Consider the following 17,859-nt stretch of genomic DNA (forward strand, 5'->3'; position numbering starts at 1 on the left):
ACCAAGATAAAAGACTAACCCACAAGTAAAGATTGTGTTAAATCTTCAACTCACACCACACCAATGGATAGTCTCATTTTTTCAAGCACTAGTTCGTCTCATTCTTAACCCAAGAATTCAACTACAATAGTTTCCTGGTGATCAAAATCTTACCTCAACCATACTCTTCTCCAAATTAGACACAAAGCCTAATTTTCTAATATTTGATAAGTTGTTCTTTTTTTTTTTTCTCTAAATTGAGGTTTCATTTTAAGGAAATAATGAAGGAGTTTTAATTCTTGAAAAGGAAAAAAAAAAAAGAAAAAAGGAAAATGCTCATTTGTTTGAATGGAAACAAGTTTTTATTTATTATATATTAAATTTTAGAAGTGTAATTTTACAATAAATAGGTCTCATCACATTGCTCCCAAAACACACAACTTCGATCGACATACAACTAAAAAAAATTATATATTTCTTTCTTATCTTATATGTGGCATCGATGGTTGATATAAAGATACAACAAACATCATAAAATTCACGCCTCAACTTAACTAATTGTTAACTTTGTTCGAACTTCTAAATTTGTAACCATTTTTAACCATCTAATCAGTAAAGTATTTAATGAACTGATCATTCCACATGTCAGTAAAATAAGAAAAAAAATGAAATAGACATTATTGGATAAACGTGGCCAGAAATGGATTTTAAAAGTGAAGATCAGAAGAAAGAGGTGGCAGGTGGCAGGTGAAAGAAAGCAGAATTTGGAGTTTCATCCATGGCCCCGCCACGATACAAATTTGACTCTCTCCTTTCGCATGTCCGCCACGAAATGACTCACTCATAATCTTCAATAAAATCCCATTATTACTAATATATATATATATATATTATAATACCCAATTTCGTTTTCCATCAATTTAATTCAATTCTGTCTGAGTATTAGAAATCAAAATCCGAAGATAATAGTAATAATAATGTCAGGAGCTCAGGGCGCCCAGCCGAAGGAATCGTTCACGGCCACCACTTACGAGTCGGTGTCCGGTGGAGAGAACCGCACGAGAACCGATATCCGTTCCCGGGAGGACGCGGGAATGATTCAGATCGATAAACTTCAGGATAAAGTGGAAGACGCCGCAGGGAAAGGGGGTCCGGTGTTCGGTGCTGGGAAAGAAGACAAAAAGCAAGACCTTGGAGTTACGGGCACTGGATAAGATCACCAAAAACCTATAGTAGCTCTACCTATACTTTTTAAATCTAAATTTGATCGTACTGTTTCTTGTAACATAAATATATGTTCTCTCTTTTTCTTTTTCCTTTTTCTTTTGGTGAGAGTTATAATATGTTGTCTGTGAGGTTTTGTTTCTCTTTTTGCAAAGATTTTATATATATATATATATATGAAGCTATTAGAACTCTTTTTTGGGTATTTTTTTTTAAAGTAAAATAGTTTTTCAAATATAACAAAATAAATTAAAATACTTTTAAATATAATATAAACGAACATAGCAATTTCTAATTATTTTGAATAATTTAAAACGTGTTAGTGATTTCTTTTGAAAGTGGGAAAAAAAGTTATATGTGGTTGGTTTGACTTAAGTGGGTTTCTTTTTTTTTTTTTTTTTTTTTTTTTTTTTTTGTTTACTTTGTTCCTATTTGGAGGATAAATCACAAGAGGAATTGTTACTTCTTTTTTTTTTTTTTTTTTCTTGAGCCAAATGATGAAGGGATTTGAAGGTGGAGTATGGATGTGTTTTGTGGATGAAGATAAATTAAAAGTGTGGAGAATAAATCAGCAAAACAATGGGTTGGTGTTTATCCGATTTTATAGTTTTTATTGGGAAAGAATAGTTAATTATAATAGTTTTTTGGTTAGCTGTAAAAGGAACAAAATCAAACCGATGGAGTAGGAGGGCATCACAAGTGTTGGGGAAGAAAGGAATAAGCAAGTTTTGATTTGGTAAACCGAGAGGGCATCACATTGTGTTAAGCGGAGAAAAACTAAGAGGAAATCTTTTTATTAATTTAATAAATATTTGATTGGATGGATTTTATATTTAATAATTGTTTGCAATACTTACTTTACATAATTTTTAAAAGCTCAAAAGAGCAATAGTCGGAGGGCTTATTTTGTATATTAATTGAAGGTAAAAATATGTTTGTTGGTTAATATTTATTAATAAGTTGGATTGAAAAAGATTATGTAATGACCGTAGTAGTTTTGTGTTATGTGTAGTGTTAAACATTTGGTTATATTCTTGTTTGAGAAGATTTTATTTTGAGGATTCTCTCACATTTGGACATTGGGAAGAAGGGGGACATTGGGTGCGATAACTTTTATCTCGTAAACGTCATGTAATTCAAGGTTGATTTTTTAAATATTTATAAATGATCCTATTAAATATTTATAAATAATCTTTTTTGTGATTACACAGTTATTAGCGTCTACTGGTTATCTTTAAAGAGTACCGGACCAGTTTCTTTAAATAGTCCTTTAAATATTTATAAATTATGTTTTTAATAGATTATCGAATATAGCCTATCGGAGGTAGGTGTGATAAACCAGTTCCTTTAAATATTTATAAATGATTTTTTCAATAGATTATCGAATTTAGGTGTGATTATACCGAAGCTGGGTTATTAGTGCTATTTCATTTGTTTCGTTTGTTTTTCTTTTTACCATATTGTTATTTTAGTTATTAAGCTGAGTATTAAAAAGTATATAGCTAAGTTCCAATATATTTAAGTTTGAAATATATGTATATAACAAAATGTTGGAGTCAAATGGGTCAAAACATGCAGTTAGGTTTATTAAATTTTGAGTAGATGGAGATTGGGAAGATTGGTTTAGGCTTTCAACTTAAGTTACTATCTTTTCAAGGCACCTATAGCTCGGCCTCCATCCATTGAACAGTGTGAGATGGTCTTATGAGGTCAAGCAAGTAAATTTTCCCTCTTTGATTATTTTGAATAACTTTGTGTACGTGGACTTCGTCAATAATGAACTTTTAACTATTTTCTTGATTATATTGAATAACTTTGTGCCGACTTTGTCGATAATAAACTTGTAACAGCTTTCTTGTAACAGCTTTCAACAATACGGGAATGAATATGATTCAAATGCACTAAAAGTAAACATCAATTTCTAACTAAACTCGTAATTTAGTTATACATATGTGTATCATAAAAAAAATGTGTTCTATATCATACTTTTATCGATCAGTTTTAAATTTTTCTTATTGGTTTATTCTTAGCTAAATCTAAAAAGAAAAATGATTGTTAAATAGCAATAAGAAAAATTATCACAAGTAGCCGCGTTCGTCAAATTTAGTGTATATTTCATTTTTAAGTTTGTATCTTCGATAATCTTTTCTTAATTTCATTCTCTTTAAATAAGTTTCAACTTCATTCTCTTTAAATAAGTTTTAACTTCATTTTCTTCGAATAAGTTTCGAATTGAGTTTAAGTTTATATTAAATTTATATTGGCTTGGTTGGTGATCAAAAATGTAAATTTAAAAATAAAAAATTCAATTAAAATAAAAATTGAATGATGTGTTTTTAATGTTTTCATTTCAAAGTTCCACACTGAATCTATTTTGTTAAATGAAGATGACATATCATACGTTTACATCCTAGTATTTCAAAATTAGGATCAAATAGAATCAAACTTCGAGAAAAGAAGGAAATAAAAAAAACAAAACCAAACTAAAAAAATGTTAATAAAGACTCAGTCCAAAGAAACAAAAAAAAAGATTTGCAAAATCATACTTTTGTTTAGAGCACAAATTGAAAAATAGTTGTGTTTAAGTACAAAATGCAGAAGTGTACTGTAATGTTTAATTAAAACTAAAATCCTGAATATAAATCTAAGTCTAATGTTCCAAAACAGAGCTAAATAAGTTAAATAAAAAATCCAACAAAAAAAAATCTAATTAATTTGATTAGTTACTCAATAACTTTTTCCTTCTTTTCATGTCATTGTTATCCTAGCACAAGCTAGGAAGAAAAAAGGATATTAAGAAAGAAATTTTTGTTCTTCCTAGAGAATGTAAGCAAAAAAAAAGTATAAAAAAGAGAGTATATCTTAAGAACAATATGGGAAGATGAAAACCCTAGAGAGTGAAATGTGGAAAATGGAGAGGAGAAAAAAAAAAGACTTAAAAATAAAGAGTGAAAATAGGGAGAAAGAAGTTGGTTGTGGTAAATGAAAACAATAAATACTTCATATAGTAAGGAGGAGACATCAACTTTAGAGAAGAGATTGGAAAATAAATACTTCATATATGTAAAGTTTGGGTGGCCCGACCAGAAATGTCACAACATACAATCTTGTTCGGAAATAGTAAAAATATGAAGACAATAAACTAATTCTAGAGATACTACTATTGGAGGGAGGAGATAGAATCCCCTACTATGTCAAGCAGTGCCAATCATCCTCCCTGAGACTACTATGTCAAGCTTTGCAATTCAACTCACGAGTGATCTTGCTCATAAATAGTAAATTATAGGAAATCTTAAGCACATGAAAAACATTCTAGAGGGATATCCCTTCATCAAAATGAAAATTTTGTCCCTTCCCAATAATTATATAGTTAAAGAACCATCAGCTATTCTGATCTTTTCATTACTAGCACATGGAATATAAGAAAAAAAATTCTCAAATGAACTTACTAAGTGATCTGTAGCCCCCGAATCTAGGATTCAGGGATTCTTCCCATCAAACACTTACAAGACTAAAGGACTGAGACATACCTGATTGAGCAAAGGCTCTTAGAGTGGAGGGTGAACTAGGACCATTCTGGTTTACTATAGGGCCAGATGGTTGAGAAGTGTCAGCAGACTCACTCATATAAACACGCCCTAAATTATGTTTATTACTAGAGGAACGTTTCTTACCTCCAAGGGGATGACCATGAAGTTTCCAACATTGATCCTTAGTGCGCCACTGTTTATTGCAATGCTCACAAATACGGATTGATTTTTCATTATTCTTCTTACTATCATGGGTTCAGGATCTAGCACCGAAGGCAGAGGAGTCAATAACAGGAGTAGTCAGAACACTCATGGCACTCATACGATCTTCTTCAAGACGAACTTCATAACAGACTTCCATTAAGGAGGGAAGAGGTCTCTATCCAAGCACACAACAAAAAACAATGTCAAACTTGGGATTGAGACCTACAAAGAAATCATAATTAATCTGATCAGCTTCTTTAAGTCGAGTATATTGTATACCATCATTCAGAGTATCCCATACTTTTTCTTTGCACAAGTTCAACTATTTCCAAAGTAGAGAAAGTTTATTGAAGTAGAAGATTACATCCAGAGTTCTTTGCTTGCAATCATGGACTTGTTTCCTCAGTGTATACAAACGAGAAGCGTTCTGATGCTTTGAATAGAGTTTCTGAGTTGTGTCTCATAGATTCTTCCCAATTGCTACATAAAGCAAAGCTTGCCTATTTGTGGTTCCATACTATTAATCAATATGGACCAAATAAAGGAGTCATCTCCTCTCCAGAAATGTTCCAATGCATCACCAAGTAGAGGACGAAAAGTCTCACCTATCAGAAAATCGAATTGGTGATAACTCTCGAGAAACATTGTAAGATCCGTAGTTAAGACCAAAAGTAAAATTTGACTAAGTGTTCTAAAATAGGCATTTTAGGTGGTCTATGCGAGAAGAGGTAGGTTACTCCGCGAGAAAGGTTATGCGAAAAGACTTTTGAAAGGTTAAGCGATTAGAGTTTTTCATGAAATGAAACTTGGTGAGAAGAAACAAGGAAACTTCTTAGAAATTTTTTAAATTTACTTATGGGTCATGTGTAAGGTTTAAGTTAAGCATGATTAAGTTAAACCTTAAGTTTACACGTGTACCACTAAGAAGGAGGAGCTAACGACTTATTGTGGATTTAAGGGTGACTAAGCTATTTTAAGACTAGTATAAATAGATGATATTAGAATGTTAAAGGGTTGTTATTCTAAAAGTTTAAAGAGGAAAAGGCAAAGTGTTGAAGTTTCTGCTGCTAGACTACGCGAGAAGAGGAAGAAGAAAGGCATTTCGGGTTTAGTTCTTAAAGTGTTGTGGGTGTTTTCTTCAAAGTATTTAAATGCTTTCAAGCCTTCTTTATTAAAGTGTTTATTGATTTGAAGTGGTGATTTCAATACAAATGTTTCTAAAGGGATTTCTAATTAAAGTCTATTCTATGTTTAAAGCATGTTTATTATGTTTTAAAGCATGTGATGTGTTTCAATGATTATGAAATGGTGTTTAAACCATTAGTCTACTTCCTAATAGATGAGTTGATTGTTATGTGCATATAAGCAGTAAAGGTAGCTATATAGAAAAGGACTACATGGTGGAGTGAAGTTGGCCAAGGTAGAAAAAGACTGCATTGTGTTTAGCGGCCTGAGCAACAAGAACGAATTAGGATATCCTCGGATGTTGACGATGAAAAGGTCATCTCTGTAGTCTAAATGCGGGATGATGAGTCCTTGCATAGAAAATGATTTGGGATTCTTGGCGAAAAGAATGACTTGACTAATGTGTGATATGTGAAATGTATATTGATGTGATATGCGAAATGATATGTTTATATAAGAGATGAATTTATGTGATTTGATATGTTTGGCGAAATGATGTTTACAAAAGGTATTTTATGAAAAGGATTTCATAAAACCTCACCGAGTCTTTTAAGGCTTATTTTTAGAGTTTTACCTTCCATGTTTCAAGCGTTAAGGCCAAGTAAGGAAAAGGTGAAAGGGCTTGCTAGGCGAGAAGACGAGAAGAGGCTGCCAAGGCATTTATATTAAACTTAAGTTTTGTACTTATGTAATTTATATAAAGAGTTGTAGAATGTTTGATTCAAGTTAATAAAAGTATTTGTTTGTCTTATTCTCTTTGTTAAGTTGTTTTATCGCCTAAAATTATGATTATAGTTAGGAAAGAAAAGAGTAGGCGATTTAACAAAGCTTAAAGACCTCAAGACTAAGTGTCTTTGGCATTTAAACGCATCAAGGATGCTCAAGTCATGTCGCATCTGGCATAGAACGTGTGCAGGGTAGGGTACGACAAACATCTTGATCAATTGAGACTAGAAAAAGTAATTATGGTCATTCAGCTTCTCTCTTGGAAATGTACCTGTAGATGGTGCCAAAGAACTCATTATATAATTTGAGGATAAGTTAGGGAGCGAAGTTACTGGATTCTTGGAATACATTAACAAGTCGGTTGGTTTGAATTGCGTCGAAGATTCACTAACTTCAAACCTTGATCGATCCTAGTACCATGGACATGCAACTGTTGTGTAAAGCTTTAAAGAACAGCGGTGTGTGAAACGATGGTAGTCCATAAATCGAGGGAAGCAGTGGCGCATGGATGTGCCTCTAGCTAGAAGGGTATTTCGACTGGACTTGGGAAGGCAAGTGGAAGTAGACCGACTAAGCAGTAGAGGCGTTGCACGGCGGTGCGTGAAGGTACGCACCTAGCAGTGGCGACGCATGGGTAGTTAATTGAAGCGCGTGCGACTGGTTTCTACCATTGGGCTACGTGGCTGACTCTGAGGGTAGGCCCACTATGACTGCCAACGTCTTCTAAAGCTAGTAGGGCAACTTTTCCATTGTGGTAGCGATCTCGACGGTGACTGTATTTGTTCGGGTTTTATCTACACATGCATGTGCCTAGGATTCCGTCTTTACCTCACTCTAATATCATGTTAAGAGCGGTAAAGTAAAGTAAATACCGAGTTACGTGAAAACCTGAGTACCGGGAGAAAAATCACTATTAACTTTCTTATTAATTTCTCATATTAACAAAAGATACAAGAGAGAAGATAAATAGGTTACAACTTATGATAAAAAATAAAAAGTAAAAAATAAAAAAATAAAAAAGGGAAAGGATATTAGGGTAAATCCTTTCTTAGTTCAATCCCACTAATTCTAAAATATTGTATGTTAAACATGTAAGATATAGTATAAAAATTAGTTTATGACTTTAAAATCCGGCAGTTAAACCTCAATTCAGTTATATTATAATTCCAGAACCAATTGATAAAAATATATTATGTTTCAAAAAATTTGCTACCTCATCCATTTAGTCCATTATAAGTATAAACTCAAAATACAATGAATTAAAATAAGACTTATTTAAGAGATATTTTCGTAATCTAACAAAATCAAAACAAATATCATATTTAATATTGATTTTAAATTCAAAATATAGATGAAATATATGCTAAAATCCGATACTTAAATCTTACTTCAATTATGTTATAATTCTAGAACCAACGGACAAAAATACTGTCTTTAAAAAATTCGGCTACTTTGTCACAATTATAAACCCAAGATAAATTGAATTAAAATAAATGATTTATAAAATACACTGTATTCGAAAATTATGATATACCCTAAACCTAGGGGCAAAATTGAATTATTCAAATAGTCCGACATGTGTGCAGCTCACTCTTGCCAAAAAAAAAAACCTATTCCCCTAAATTTTTGGTACATTGAACTGTCACCTCCGTTTTTGTCATTCTTACAAATTTCTATTTTTCAAAACATAAAAATGAATATGGATCTTGTACCAATCAGTCCTTATTTTCCATATGAAGCATTGATAATTTGTATCAATAATATATATCGATATGAAAATCCATGAAAATAAAACGTTGTACATTTATACTAACTAATCATTCCCCTCTTTTATAATATACTAGTGAAGAAAATGCGTGCAATGCACGTGAAAATCACACACGAAAAAATTATAGTTTTAGCTCTATTTTATAAAATTTGAACAGTCATTTTATGACTTTCATATTTATTTCATTTTTATATTCACATTGTAATGAGTGGAAAATGAATTTATTTAGTAAAGAGACCTTTTTGTCATCTTTTGAATGTATATTTGAATTGATTTATTTGCATAATTCAAATTTTATTACTTAACATCTTGAGCTTATACGTTGCAAACTAACCATCTAATATATCCAAATAAAGTAGAAGATAGAAATGTTGTTAGTTATGTAATAACATATATCATTATGTAATATCAGTTACAGAAAATGGAAAAGGTACATTATGACCCTAACAACATAGAATATTAACTAATATTGGCTATGGAATCAAAAAAAAATTAATAAGGAGATGAAAAGTTAGTGAAATGTAACTTCTATATCTTGTTGAATATAAAAATGAGTACAAATATTAAATCTATGTGAATGACAAAATTACCACTAAAACAAGACTAAAAAAAGTTATAACGAAATGATAAAATATCCATCAAAATCATATTTCTTTTGAAATTATGAAATTATAAATGTGAAATCATAATTTTTTTTAATGATTTTGTAGGTAAAAAAATTAAATGAAAGACTTTAAGGGTGTGTTTGGGCTTCAGATTTAGGGGGAAAAAGAAAAAGATTTTGGGCCAAACAATTTTGTGTAAAACGGGGATTAGGGTTATCCTAATCCCCATTACCCTATATTTCTCTACCCCTCATTCTGTCGTACACCCTTCGTAACCCTAGCGATCTGCCGGCTGAAATCCCCGTTTTCTTCTCCATTTCCGTTCCTTTTTCTTCCCTTTCCCTCCGATTATCTTCACCTTTTCTGATCTCTTCTCCTTCCTCTTCAGTCTTAAGCAAAAGGAAATATTTTCCTCCTTTTTTCGAAGCATCAGGTCGTGTTGTTCGTCTTCGACTCACATTCTACTCTCTCTGATTCTTTTGTCCATGCCCTTGAATCTCATTTTCGTTTTACGACGGTTGCGCTTCGACGCTACCTCCAAAACGGTTCGATCGATATCCATCTTCTGTTTCGTTGACCGATTGCGATACATGTCGTTACCTCCGAAATGTTTCTCATCCTCTCTCCATCCATACGTTTGGTCTTCCAATGAACCCTTGTCGCTTCCTATCCCTTGCCGATCCCAAAATTAGTTTATTGCACTTTTCTTTCCACTGAACGGCCATTAGGGTGACAGATGCTATACTGAAATGGTGAAAGGAAGCAAAGTAGGGGCATGGCGGAGCATGGCAGGGTCGTCGGTCTACACCGAAGGTATGATCAGCCTATGATGAGTAAATTTGTGGTGTCTCTGATTTTTATTTCATATTTGTTTATTGTTTGGTTCCAATATACAATTTTTTCCCATTACCAATGATGAGTTTAATGTTGGGCACTATATGATATGATTCTATTATTGTGTTCTGAAAAAAATTTCGTTTGATTTGCCTCCCTATGTGATAAATTGTGTCCTGCATCCCCGTTTCCATTTTATAAACCTTGCATCTGAAGAACCTTTTTTCGTATGGTTATAAACCTTGTTACACTCTGTTTTAATGCTCTCATGTATGAATTTTTTTAGGTCTTCCATTTCCATGGTTGCATTCACTTGTTGTTACATACCTTCTGGTTTGTGATTGAATTTTGTATTCATTGCCATTCTGTTTTGAAGATGTGTATGTCATGCCTACTGTGTGCTTGTGTTGAAAAATATGACCATGGCTACTTTCTTCAAGTTTGACTGTAACTTCTATTCAATTGTCACCCTTGTTTGTCAAATCCCCTATTTTATGGGATTCACTTTCATCTTTAATATGCTTGTTGCCCTATTTATTACTATCTTCCCTTTACTATATATTTGGCCCTTCCCCTTCTTGCATTCCTTTCCCGACTGTGTTCCATATTTGGTCTATTTTCATTGCTCTTTGGTATGTGCATCAAATTTTTTTCTTCTTATTTGTTTTTCACAATATATAATCTGCAATGGCTACTCTGTTTTCTCCCTATTCATATCCATCTCATTCTGTCTAATTTTGCTGTTTTATTTTTTGCTATTATACATTAATTTTTTATGTCTAAAATGCTCACTAACCATATAAAGCATCCCATTTCTCACTACTGTTGTGTATGTCTCCTATGCTCAAACACATCATGTTAATTTAACCCTTTTCTTCTGTCTTTTTTGGCCGTGTATTCATTTCTTTATAACACACTATTGTTTTTCACAATGTTTGTTTGTTATTTTGAATCATCATTTGCTCTTTTCAACTATCCATTCCTCTCGGTTTAGTCACTGTTTTGTCACAATGGCTACTATTTTCTCACCATGTCTCTGCTGCCATTTTTAATGATCTCAGTTTTCTGACTCTCTTTGCTTGGTCTGCTTCTTCATCTGATGTTATCGAGTCCACCGCATGAAATTCTACAGCAAATGCATTCTTCTCGAATGGCTTTGCGGAAGTTTCTTAACTCTAAGGCTACTTTATTTCTCCTTCATTATGTACTAACGGTTCTGTTATTTATTGGTGTTTTACATGCATTTCTAAGGTTCTCCTTGTAGTTAAGGTATGTTTAGTACACTTTTTTCATTCATTTTACATTATGTAACATATATGGCATGCATATGTAATGACTTAGAATTATTTGGGGTGTATTTTCAAGTTGTCGCACTTAAACAATTAGTAAACGAGGTACTACGGCTATAAACCTCTTTCGTTTATACAGTTCGTTGTTTGTGTGGTGTACATAATTGAATTTTATAATAAATTCATTTCTTTCCTTAGTCTTACTGTTTGTTTATTATAAGGTTTGTATACATTATGTAAATTAATTGTTATTTACTTACTATGTTATTTTCTTTCTATGTTCAATTATAATTTTGTTTATTAATTCATTTCCATAGTTCACCGACCATCTCTTGGCTTTTGCAATGGCATTTACATTAATTATGTATTGTTTGAAGAAAAAATAATTCCACGGTCACATGTAGTTTTTTGGAATTTTGTAACCCCCTAGACATAAAACTATTGTTTAGGATTTTTGACTTCTGATATAGAAAGTAAACACACTAGGGAAACATAAATAAAGGTTGTGTGAATTTTTAGAACATGAATACGTTTTTTACACATTATGGAAAAGTGTTATAAAGTCAGGTCTTTTATAGGGTTTTTACGTACAACTCGAATGCCTTTTATGATTCTTACTAAGTTACGTAAGTTCAATGGATAAAAAAAATGAAATGAAAAGCTATTTTTGTTGAAAATGCGCATAGTACCTAAATATGTTTTTATAAGTCAAGTTAGCTTATTTGAAACCAAAATTTTTACACATTGTGTTTCAATTGAACCGTTGTTTTCAAAAAAAAGGGGGGAAAAGTTGGACAATTTAGTTAACCACGACGCTTAAAAAACCTACAAAATTCGTTAACTCACCAAACTGTTTTTACGCTTAAAAAAAATCGCTATATAAAGTGTGCGTCAAATTTCATTATTTTGAAAATGGATTTACAAGAATATGTCGCAACATTTTTTACATGGTTTTTTGTAAACCTAAAACCATGTTAGATATGCACTTAGTTCATTTATATAATGCATTTACCAAAAAACTTACATATTTTTACAACCTATTTTCAAGAAAAAATATTTACAAACGCACTTAGTTAATTGTTTTCCAATACCACGTAATTAGTTTACAAAAATGGGTTTCCAAATATACGTAATGAAATTTGCACAAACGTATTTTCAAAAAACTAGTAGAAACTCAATTACTTAATTTGTAAACATATTAATGAAACTCACTTACATAACTTAGAAACTTATTTTAGCTTCGAAGATATTCCCAACATTTCAAAACCTAGATTGCTAATAGGTCATTAGGTTAACAACATTCGAAACTAACGCGTTCTTAGGATTATTTCCAACAGGGTGTCAATCTAGAATTTATAATGGACGAACACGAGTTGGCATCTATTGTAAATGCGTTCATAGCATCCCAACGTCAGTTGTTACTAATGTTGGAGCTCTTGAAGAACAACACGAAGAGGATAACGCACATCCCGCATGAAACTAGGCATAGGATTAGACAGTTAGCTTATTTTCGCATGATTCATGGCTCAGACCTTGTGTGTCACCAAAGTACGAGAATGGACCGAAGATGTTTCGCCATTCTGTGTCACCTACTAAGGACCATTGCTAGACTAACGTCGACGGAAGTCGTCGATGTTGAGGAGATGGTAGCAATGTTCCTCCACATTCTTAAGCACGATGTGAAAAATCGTGTCATTCAACAAGAGTTCATGCGATCGGGTGAGACAATTTCCCGTAATTTCAACATGGTCTTGTTGGCCGTTATTCGACTTCATTAGGAGCTTTTGAAAAAACCACAACCAATGCCTAACGATTGCACAGATCAAAGATGGAGGTGGTTTGAGGTACACATTTATCTCGAACTACGTACTTCCAACACAACAATGTTATTTCTTCTCAATAATTTTTAGTTATGCGTTGCAGAATTGCCTAGGTGCATTTGATGGAACATAAATAAAAGTCAACGTTCCAACAAGTGACCGGGCTAGGTATAGAACACGCAAGGGGGAGGTGACCACAAATGTACTTAGCGTGTGTGACATGAAAGGAGATTTCGTTTACATACTTGCCAGTTGGGAAGGATCAGTTGCGGACTCACGCATCCTCCGTTATGCCCTTTCAGGACCTAATGGCCTGAAGGTGCCCAAGGGTAACTAACAACGACATTGTACTTATGAATGCAATTTTGCAATTACCAGCTGCAATATTTTAATTGTGCATTGTGATCACAGGCTATTACTACCTGGTTGATGCCGGGTACCCAAATGCAGAGGGTTTCGTGGCACCATAAAGAGGCCAACGCTACCACTTGCAAGAATGGCGTGGCGCTGAAAATGCACCTTCAACGTCAAAAGAGTTCTTCAATATGAAGCATTCGTCTGCTCGTAATGTAATCGAAAGAGCATTCGGTGTCTTGAAGGGTCGATGGGCGATACTGCGGGGAAAGTCATACTACCCTGTAGAAGTTCAATGTCGCAAAATACTCGCATGTTGTCTCCTCCACAACCTTATCAATAGAGAGATGACAAACTTTGATATAGAAGACAACATAGATGAGGTTGGTTCCACCCATGCGACTACTACCGTCGATGACATACATTACATAGAGACATCCAATGAGTGGAGTCAATTGAGGGACGACCTTGCAGAAGAAATGTTTACTGATTGGGAGTTGCGTAACCAATAGAAAAATTAAATGTTCCCCGTTCATTTTCATACTTAAGTAGTGATTGCACTGGGTCTTATTTTTTCATAGTTTTTGGAATATGATTATTTTGAATGTATTGGTTACGCAAGTAAATTACTGCCAAACTGTTTTTCAATAGGAGTTGACTGTAATATCAAACTAATCATATGTATGTTATCTAATCATATGGAAATTAATGAAACATATGTTTGGGTTTGACTTCTAGCATGACAAGTTTATCAAGACTACCTAAACACAATTGGACTAAAGAGGAAGAGGTAGGCCTCGTCGAGTTGGTCAATGCTGGTGGGTGGAGGTCTGACAATAGGACCTTTCGCCCCGGGTACTTAAATCAGCTGGTGAGAATGATGGCCTTCAAGATCCCGAGTTGTAATATTCATGCTTGAACAATCGATAGCCGAATCAAATTGATGAAGAGAATGTTTCATGCACTTGTGGAGATGTGTGGCCCAATGTGTAGTGGTTTTGGATGGAATGATGAAAATAAATGCATCGTCGCAGAGAAAGAAGTCTTCGATGATTGGGTCAAGGTGATTTACTAGTCATTTGAACACTTATTGTACTATATTTCAATAAATGAACTAACAATTTATTATTGCACTTATACAGAGTCATCCGGCGGCGAAGGGCCTCCTTAATAAGTCGTTTTTCCACTATGACGAACTGTCGTACGTGTTTGGCAAAGATCGTGCAACAGGAGACCGGGTCGAGAGTTTTGCAAACGTTAGGTCAAACGATCCTGCTGAGTATGACGCATTTGCCACTGACGCTGTGCCGGATACGGACTTTCCGCCAATGTACAGTCAGGGATTGAACATGTCGCCTGATGATTTAATGGGAACAAGAACCGCTCGGGTCAGTGAACGTAGGAATGTTTCAAGTGGGTCTAAGCGAAAACGTGCAGGACATGCCACAGATAGTGGGGACATAGTTCGCACTGCGATTGAATACAGAAATGAACAACTGAATCGCATTGCTGAATGGCCTGTCCTACAACGTCAAAACGCAAGCCAGACACGTCAAGAGGTTGTTCGACAGTTGGAGGCCATCCCTGAGCTGATATTGATGGATAGGTGTCGCTTAATGCATATACTTATGTGTAACGTCGATGACATGAAAGCTTTCCTTGACGTTCCCGACAATATGAAGTACTCGTACTACAACATCATTCTTCAAGAAAATCGATGACTAATTTGTTTGTTGTATTTGTATTAATGAAACTTTTCTTACTTCGACTATATGTTCTTCTTCTAACTTGTTATGTCTTATTATAAAATGAAATTGAAATTTTGTTGAAGTTAATTGGTTTGTATTTTCGTTTCGCTTTCCAATGTAATAGTATCAATTGTTGTATTATCGTATTAATGTAGTGCTTTCGTTGAAGGTTTTTTTTACAATATTTATAAGTTGCGTATACATGGAAATAATTTGGTTTAAATGCGCTAATGAATTTATGGATTTACGAATTAATTTTGCACGACATAACTTAAGAGAATAAACAAAATTATTAAATGGAACTCAATATAATTATTTTAGAAAACAAATATTTTGTTACTCACAGGGTACGTAAAAAAAATATTTCAAAACCTATGTACAGGATTATGTTTAGGTTATTCTAATTACATAATTGAATATTGATCATGAACAAAAAATATTAAATTATATATTTTTTATTCTTATATTAACATTCATTATTTAAAAAAATAACATAAATCTAATTAACGTAATCTTTGCCCCAAACAAGTTTTATAATAATACTACACTCATAACTCTTTCTCCAAACACATTTTATAATAATACTACAATAATAATCATTTCCCCAAACGCATATTATTATAACACTACTATAATAATTTCTTTCCCAAACACATACTATCATAACACTACATTTCATATTTATTCCCCCAAACACATATTATAATAACTCTTCCCTCAAACACATATTATCATAACACTAGGATTATCGTAATCCTAAGATTATCATAATCCTTTTCCCCCATAACTTTTTCCCTCCCCCAAACACACCCTAATAATTTTTGTTTTACACATTTTATTACCTTATGTATACTTAATAAATTCCAACAATATTTACATTGTTTTAACAACACCAAAGTATAAGTCACTGATACATTTCATTAATAAAATAGCTTTAATAAAAAAATTAAATGAAGAAAAAAACATGAGCAAGATTCTCATAGTTACATTAAAAACAAATTCTCAATATTACATGATTTAAACATAAAAAGCATAGATATATGTACATGTCAACGACAAAGTTGGTGGTTTAAGTTTCCCCAGCTTATGTTGTGTACTAAAAACAAACCTATGAATAAAAGAATATACACAAGCATACTTTTATATAAAAATAGACAGCAAAAAAAGAATAGAAGATAATAGAAAAGCATGATTTGATTTCTTTTCACCCTTAGCATTTTGTTTTAACTTATTAACATGAATGAAAAAAAATTGGATATTTATACCCAAAGATTTGAAAAGGAAGAATTTGAAAGGTTGAAAGAGATATAAAAGAGTTAATATGAGAAAAGAATGTTAATAGTTGAGAGAAATGAGATAATTAATATTTACAATAATTAATTTCAAATTGAAAAATAAAGTTATAAGGTAAAAGGAAGAATTTGAAAGGTTAAAAGTGATAAAAAAAATATGAAAAGAGAATGTGAATAGTCGGGAGAAAATGAGACAATAATTAATTTAAGACTAAAAATAAAGTTAAAAGACAAATTACAATAAGACCAAAGAAGGAATCAAGTTAACGAACTAAAAGAATGGACAAAATTGAAAACAAAAGGTTACTCCACTTCCATCCTTTTATATATACTATAGATACACACACCCCGCACTATTAGGCCACATTACAAGAACAATAATTTAAGTAGCATTCGTGTTTATAGTGATTTTTTACATTTTATTTTTCCCTTTCATTTATGTTAAATTTTGGTTGATTCTTTTTACATATTCACATAAAGAATTTTTTGAGCTCATCGACAAGCTCCTATTGATGTGAAAAAAAGTTGTAGACTGAGGTCATCCATGATTTAGTTATAAATTGTGCTAAATCGTGGATTGGATCCATATTTCATTTGCCTACTCATAAAGTTCAAACACAACTTTCATTATTCGTTAAATCAGTCTACAATTTTACTATCCTGTTTTTGTCATTTATTTTTCACAGGTCATAATTTTATAAATTGGCCCATAAAAAAAGAATATCATTTTCTTTGCAATCAAAAGAATATTCCTTATCCTTCACCACTTATATACATTTCTCCAAGAATTTAGTGTTGGCTGACAAAATCCAATAAAAGAATTAATCTTAAAAAATTAACAAAGAAAAAGAAACTCCACGGAATTGAATATGATGATGAGATGAGACACCAAGAGCAACGTCAAATCCTTTTCTTTTTTATTTTCTTTTCCTCTTTTATTTGCATAAAATGGGAAAATATCGATTTTTATTTCCCAAATAGTGAAAATTCATAAATGTTGAAATGATTAGAAAAGAGAAAAAAATTTAAAATTTTCCATATTTCTCCCCCATCCCTTGTTGTCTAAATAAAGGAAAAGGGCCCTCAATCAATCAACTCATGTCCTCTTCCAAATGAACCAACAACTATTCCCCAATCATATATTCCCTCTTTTTTCTTCTTTTCAAATTCCCCATTTGCCCCTCAATTTCAGCTGCTTTCATTTTGATATATATTTTCATGTGTTAGTTAGCTATTTCAATTTTTATTTTAATGATTAATTAAAACCTTTCTCTTATTTATTTCTCTTTTTTCAACTAAAC

General features: G+C 32.6%; 2 protein-coding genes across 2 annotated transcripts; both read left to right on the plus strand.

Moving 5' to 3' along the window:
• The first annotated feature begins 666 nt into the window (after positions 1-666).
• Positions 667-1,345, plus strand: LOC103502173 (uncharacterized). The gene has a single exon (XM_008466021.3). It carries the CDS (start codon positions 957-959, stop codon positions 1,191-1,193), a length of 237 nt encoding a protein of 78 aa, XP_008464243.1. The 5' UTR covers positions 667-956; the 3' UTR covers positions 1,194-1,345.
• Positions 1,346-13,709: 12,364 nt separating this feature from the next.
• LOC103502196 (uncharacterized) lies at positions 13,710-14,030 on the plus strand. Its single transcript, XM_008466046.1, has one exon. It carries the CDS (start codon positions 13,710-13,712, stop codon positions 14,028-14,030), a length of 321 nt encoding a protein of 106 aa, XP_008464268.1.
• Positions 14,031-17,859: the final 3,829 nt, after the last annotated feature.

This window comes from Cucumis melo, chromosome 8 (assembly GCF_025177605.1).
Source record: "Cucumis melo cultivar AY chromosome 8, USDA_Cmelo_AY_1.0, whole genome shotgun sequence".
In the NCBI taxonomy this organism is placed as follows: domain Eukaryota; kingdom Viridiplantae; phylum Streptophyta; class Magnoliopsida; order Cucurbitales; family Cucurbitaceae; genus Cucumis; species Cucumis melo.